The sequence below is a fragment of the Helobdella robusta genome (genome assembly GCF_000326865.2).
Source record: "Helobdella robusta unplaced genomic scaffold HELROscaffold_38, whole genome shotgun sequence".
Lineage (NCBI taxonomy): Eukaryota > Metazoa > Annelida > Clitellata > Rhynchobdellida > Glossiphoniidae > Helobdella > Helobdella robusta.
Genome location: NW_008704829.1, coordinates 953,110 through 958,236, shown reverse-complemented (window position 1 = coordinate 958,236; position 5,127 = coordinate 953,110). Strand labels below are relative to the sequence as shown.

General features: G+C 34.0%; 1 protein-coding gene across 1 annotated transcript; it reads right to left on the bottom strand.

Annotated features, from left to right (window-relative positions):
* Positions 1-4,582: 4,582 nt before the first annotated feature.
* HELRODRAFT_176554 (hypothetical protein) lies at positions 4,583-4,903 on the bottom strand (the record flags this gene model as incomplete). The annotated part of the gene is made up of 1 exon (XM_009023896.1): positions 4,583-4,903. The coding sequence occupies one exon, from the start codon at positions 4,901-4,903 to the stop codon at positions 4,583-4,585; it is 321 nt and encodes a 106-aa protein (XP_009022144.1).
* Positions 4,904-5,127: the final 224 nt, after the last annotated feature.

Below are 5,127 nucleotides of genomic sequence, written 5' to 3'. Positions count from 1 at the left end.
TATCACATCAAACACGCCAACTAGCACAAACGAACCAGACTGTGGGAAAATTAATAACAAGATAGATCTAAAGCCAGAAAATACAAAACCTTCCCAGACCAAAAATCTGACGCTGAAATCTAAATATAAAAAAGAGGATATAGAAATGAAAGAAAAAGCTATCGCTAAGCCAAATATTGTCAGCACGAAAGTATGTAGGCTTGATGGAGTTGTGGGTAAAGATGCCGGTTTCTGGGTCGCGGTGATTTGATCTACTTCGAACGCAAAGAAATTCTCTTGCTGTTTTCACGCATGGATGAATGAATGGATGGATGAATGAATGTATGGATGGATGGATGAATAGATGGATGGATGAACAGGTGGTGAAAAACATGAATGAATGGATGTGTTTTGTGTTTAAGCTACATGCGTGGGAAACAAATACATTGTATTAAACGTAGCATCACGCACACAGACACGCGCACACGCACAAACACGCGTCATTCGTATAGCTCAATTTTTATTTATTCATCTATTTATTTTATTTCAGAAGTTAAAATCACAACTCGGTCCTCAAAATGATACGAAAAATCATTCTTACAAAGGTTCAATTATTTAATTCTTGATGGATTTAGCAACATTTTTCATTAAAAACGAATTATTTTATTCTTTCAATTATTTTTAAATTCATATTTTTAAAGATTTCACAGTTAATTTTGAGTTATTTTAAAGTTAATTAACAGTTTTTTCTTAATAATAATTAGAAAATATTTTGTAGAAAATGATAACAAAATTATAGAGAAAGATGCCAAGCAAGCCGAACAAAGAAATAAATTGAGCCAGTTAGAGAGAGAATTAGAAGAGAAGATTGAAAAACTGAGGAATGATTTGAACACAAGACATAAAACAATCATTAACGAACGTTAGTGAAGTCATATTTTACTCGCACACACACGCACACACACACACACATACATACACACACACACATACAGACGAACTTTAACACTTTGTAAGATTTGAAATGTGGTGATATTCAACAAGTGACACAAGGACTTCACAAATGTTATTCGTTGTTGTTGATCGCGATTACTTTTCCCGGCAATCTTTCCAGTAGCTTCTAGATTTTCCATTCTTTCCTTCCGCATGATGTGACCAAAACTCTTTAGCTGCCCCTGTTGGATTACCCGTAGTAATTTCCTCTTTTCATAACTGGATTGTTTTAATACATCCTCATTGGAGGTCAGAGAGGCCCAATTAATTTTCATAACCCTTCTCAAGAACCACATCTCAGCAGCGTCAATCTTTTTTCCAAGTTATTTAGAAATTTTCCAAAACTCAGAGCCGTTAAGTTAGCGCTGGAAAAATGTAACACCCTAACAGTTCTAATTTAGTTGAAATTCTGATCTTACAGTAAAATTGTTGCTGTGGATGATTTTAATAATTTAAAAATTTAATCAAACGTGAATAAATATTACATTCATTCATACATTCATCAATTCATTTCTTCATGCATCGTCCATTCATTCGTTCATTCATTTGTTTATTCATTCATTTGTTTATTCATTCATTCATAAATTTGATGTATAGTGATATTTCTTAATTTTATTTAAACTAGTGGAAACAGAACATAAGCAAGAAACTGATCAGCTGAAGAATGATTATAACGCGAAGGTATTTAATTTGTTCGTTCGTTCGTTCGTTCATTCATTTATTCATTCATTTCGTTTGTTCGTTCGTTTATTCATTCATTTTGTCATTCCAGTATATGAAAAATGAACTCAAATTAGGTTAGAAAATTTGAAGGATTGAAGGAATCTTTCCAAAATGAGGTGGAGGAATTAAAGCAAAAACATACGGATGCCGTTAATGGTATAGTTGTAACAATTAATAAATTATAAATTAACGAGCAAAATTGTTTTTTGTTATCAAAGATCTAAATTCAAGGCACAAAACGGAAGTAGATAAAATGACGCAGGCTCACATTGAAGAGAGAAAATTTTTTGAAGTTTGTAGATTTCGTTTTTTAATATTCTTGTTACTACTACTACTACTACTACTACTACTACTACTACTACTACTACTACTACTACTACTACTACTACTACTACTACTACTACTACTACTAGTACAATTACACCTACAACTACTGCTGCTGCTGCTATTGCTACTACTGCCGCTGCTGCTACTACTACTACTAATACAGCTACTAATACTACTACTACAACTACTATTAATAATAATGAAACAACTATTACAACTAATTCTACAACGAAAACAAACAAAACAAACAAACCAACAAAACAAACCCAAGGATCAAATAACGAGGCTGAAATCAAAGTTAGAATCCTGCCGCCAGAGGGAAAAATTTCTTCTCGAGTCGGCCAGAGTCGACAAGCAGACGCGCGAACAGCTGGAACTCGATGTTAAAAGTTTGCAGGTAGTCTTGGATCAGAAGAATGGCGAGGTGAAAGCGCTGAGAAATAGTAATATTTCCTTAGAGGAAAAGGTTACCCCATTGTTGTTGAGTATCGTTGTTTTGTTTGTTTGTTTTTGTCGTAGTAGTAGTAGTATCTGTAGTAGTAGTAGTAGTAGTAGTAGTAGTAGTAGTAGTAGTAGTAGTAGTGGTAGTAGTAGTAGTGGTAGTGGTAGTAGTAGTAGTAGTAGTAGTGGTAGTAGTAGTAGTAGTAGTGGTAGTAGTAGTAGTAGTAGTGGTAGTAGTAGTGGTAGTAGTAGTAGTAGTAGTGGTAGTAGTAGTAGTAGTAGTGGTAGTAGTAGTAGTAGTAGTGGTAGTAGTAGTAGTAGTAGTGGTAGTAGTAGTAGTAGTAGTAGTAGTATGATCATAATCATAATCATCACCACCATGATGTTCGTCATCATAATCATCATTATCTTAACCATCATCATCATCGTCACCATCATCTGCATCGTCATCATCCTCATCATCATCATCATCATCACCATCTGCATCATTATCATAATCGTCGCTGTCATCATCATCATCATCGTCGTCGTCATCTTAAAAACTTTCAAGGTCAAGGAAATTCCGATGTTGAAGGAAAAGTTATCAAAGATCATAAAACATGTTGAAGAGATGGAGATGCTGGTGGCGAGGAAAAGCGAACGAGAAAAGTATTAAAATTAGTATTATTATCATCATCGCCACAATCATCATCATCAGTATCTTCATCATCATCGCCACAATCATCATCATCAGTACCATCATCATCATCACTACCATCACCACCAGAGAGCTCATTGATGCACAGCAGATTCTATTAAAACAGAACAAAACCGGAAATGATGAAATCCAAAGATTATCCATGGACAAAGAGCAATTAGTCTGGCGGCTAACCCAGAGCGCTACTGGGTCGTCTATGTTTCAATCTATGACGTCATCGTCAGCGTCAACGCCGTCATCGTCATCAACCTCACCCCATCGTCATCATCATCATCAGCAGCTGCATCATCAGCCACAAAACTATCAGCGACTATTATCAACACCTATAGTCGTTGCAGCTACTGCTACTACTACTCCAACAAAAACATAAACAACAACAACAGCAGCAACAACAACAACAACAACAACAACAGCAACAACAACAACAACATCAACATAAACAACAACAACAGCAGCAGCAACAACAACAACAGCAGCAACAACAACAACAACAGAACATAATTATTATGGAAAGCTATTTCAGATATTGCAAACATCTGTAGTATAAAGAAATTTCTCTTATTGTTTTTGTTATTATTGCTATTTTTATTATTATTATTATTAATGTTGTTGTTATTATTACTGTTGTTGTTATTATTATTTTTGTTGTTGTTTTTATCTTCTATTGAAATTGTGATCATTTTATTGTTTAATATTTTTCTTCAAAAATTCTTCTACTGCACCATAGTACTGCAATCTTTTTTCCACAAAAATAATAAAAATAATAATGATGATGAATGGTAAGAATGAATAATTATAGTTATAATTATTATGATTATTATGATTATTATTATTTTTCGCCAATATTGTTAAATTTTATAATTTTATTACAGTTTAATTGAAAGCTTTGCATTGTGTTTTGGCCAGCTGACTGTATGTAATGTAGATAAAATTGTTTGTATGTTTGTGTGTATGCGTGTGTGTGTATGTCTATGTATGTGTGTATATATGTTTATGTATGTATGTATGTATGTTTGTGTGTGTATATATGTATGTATGTTTGTGTGTGTGTGTATGTATATATTATATTAGTCAATGATTTATTCTTTGATCTCATTGCGAACATTGTCCATGTGCTTCGCTATATTTCAATTTATTATATGTTCAAAATTTCATTTCATCTCAAAAATTGTGAAGATGTCCAGATTAGGTGAAAAAATAAAATAAATGTTTCGTATCGAAGAGTATATTTGATCATAATCACCATCATCATCATCATTATCATCACTACCTTCATCATCATCACCACAACTAATATCATCCCAATCATCACTGAAGCCAACATCATCATCATCCTCCTCATCATCCTCATCATCATCATCATGATCATCATAGTGGTCATCTTCATTGTCATCATCACCATCATCATCATCATCATCCTCTCTATTTCTTCTTCACAGCTCTTTTTTTCTCTTCCTCTCTTCTCCTCTCTCTGTCACGGCGATCATATTCGTTCTGATATCTTTTGACATCTTTCTCCAACTGGTCTCTGATTGGACGCTTTTCTTCTAGCTTCTTCTCGGCACATTCATTCTGGAAATGGACACTAGGATGATATGCTTTGCCCGGTTCAAGATCTCTGACACGACGCTCGTATTCCTGACATTCCTTTTTGTATTTGTCGAGACAGGCTCCCTTCACAATGATGTTGTTTTTTATACTTTCGTCGCTTTTAAATGGTACGGAATTCATTGAATAACTCATTTTTTTCTGATGGGATTAATAGATGGATGAATGGATAGATGGATGGATGTATGGATGGGTAAATAGATAGATGGATGGATGGATGGATAAATGGATGGATGAATGGATGGATGGGTAAATGGATAGATGAATGGGCAGATGGATGGATTGATGAATGGGTCGTTAGGTTGTATTAATGTTATCAATATGGAATTGACATTAACAATAATAACAATAATAATACA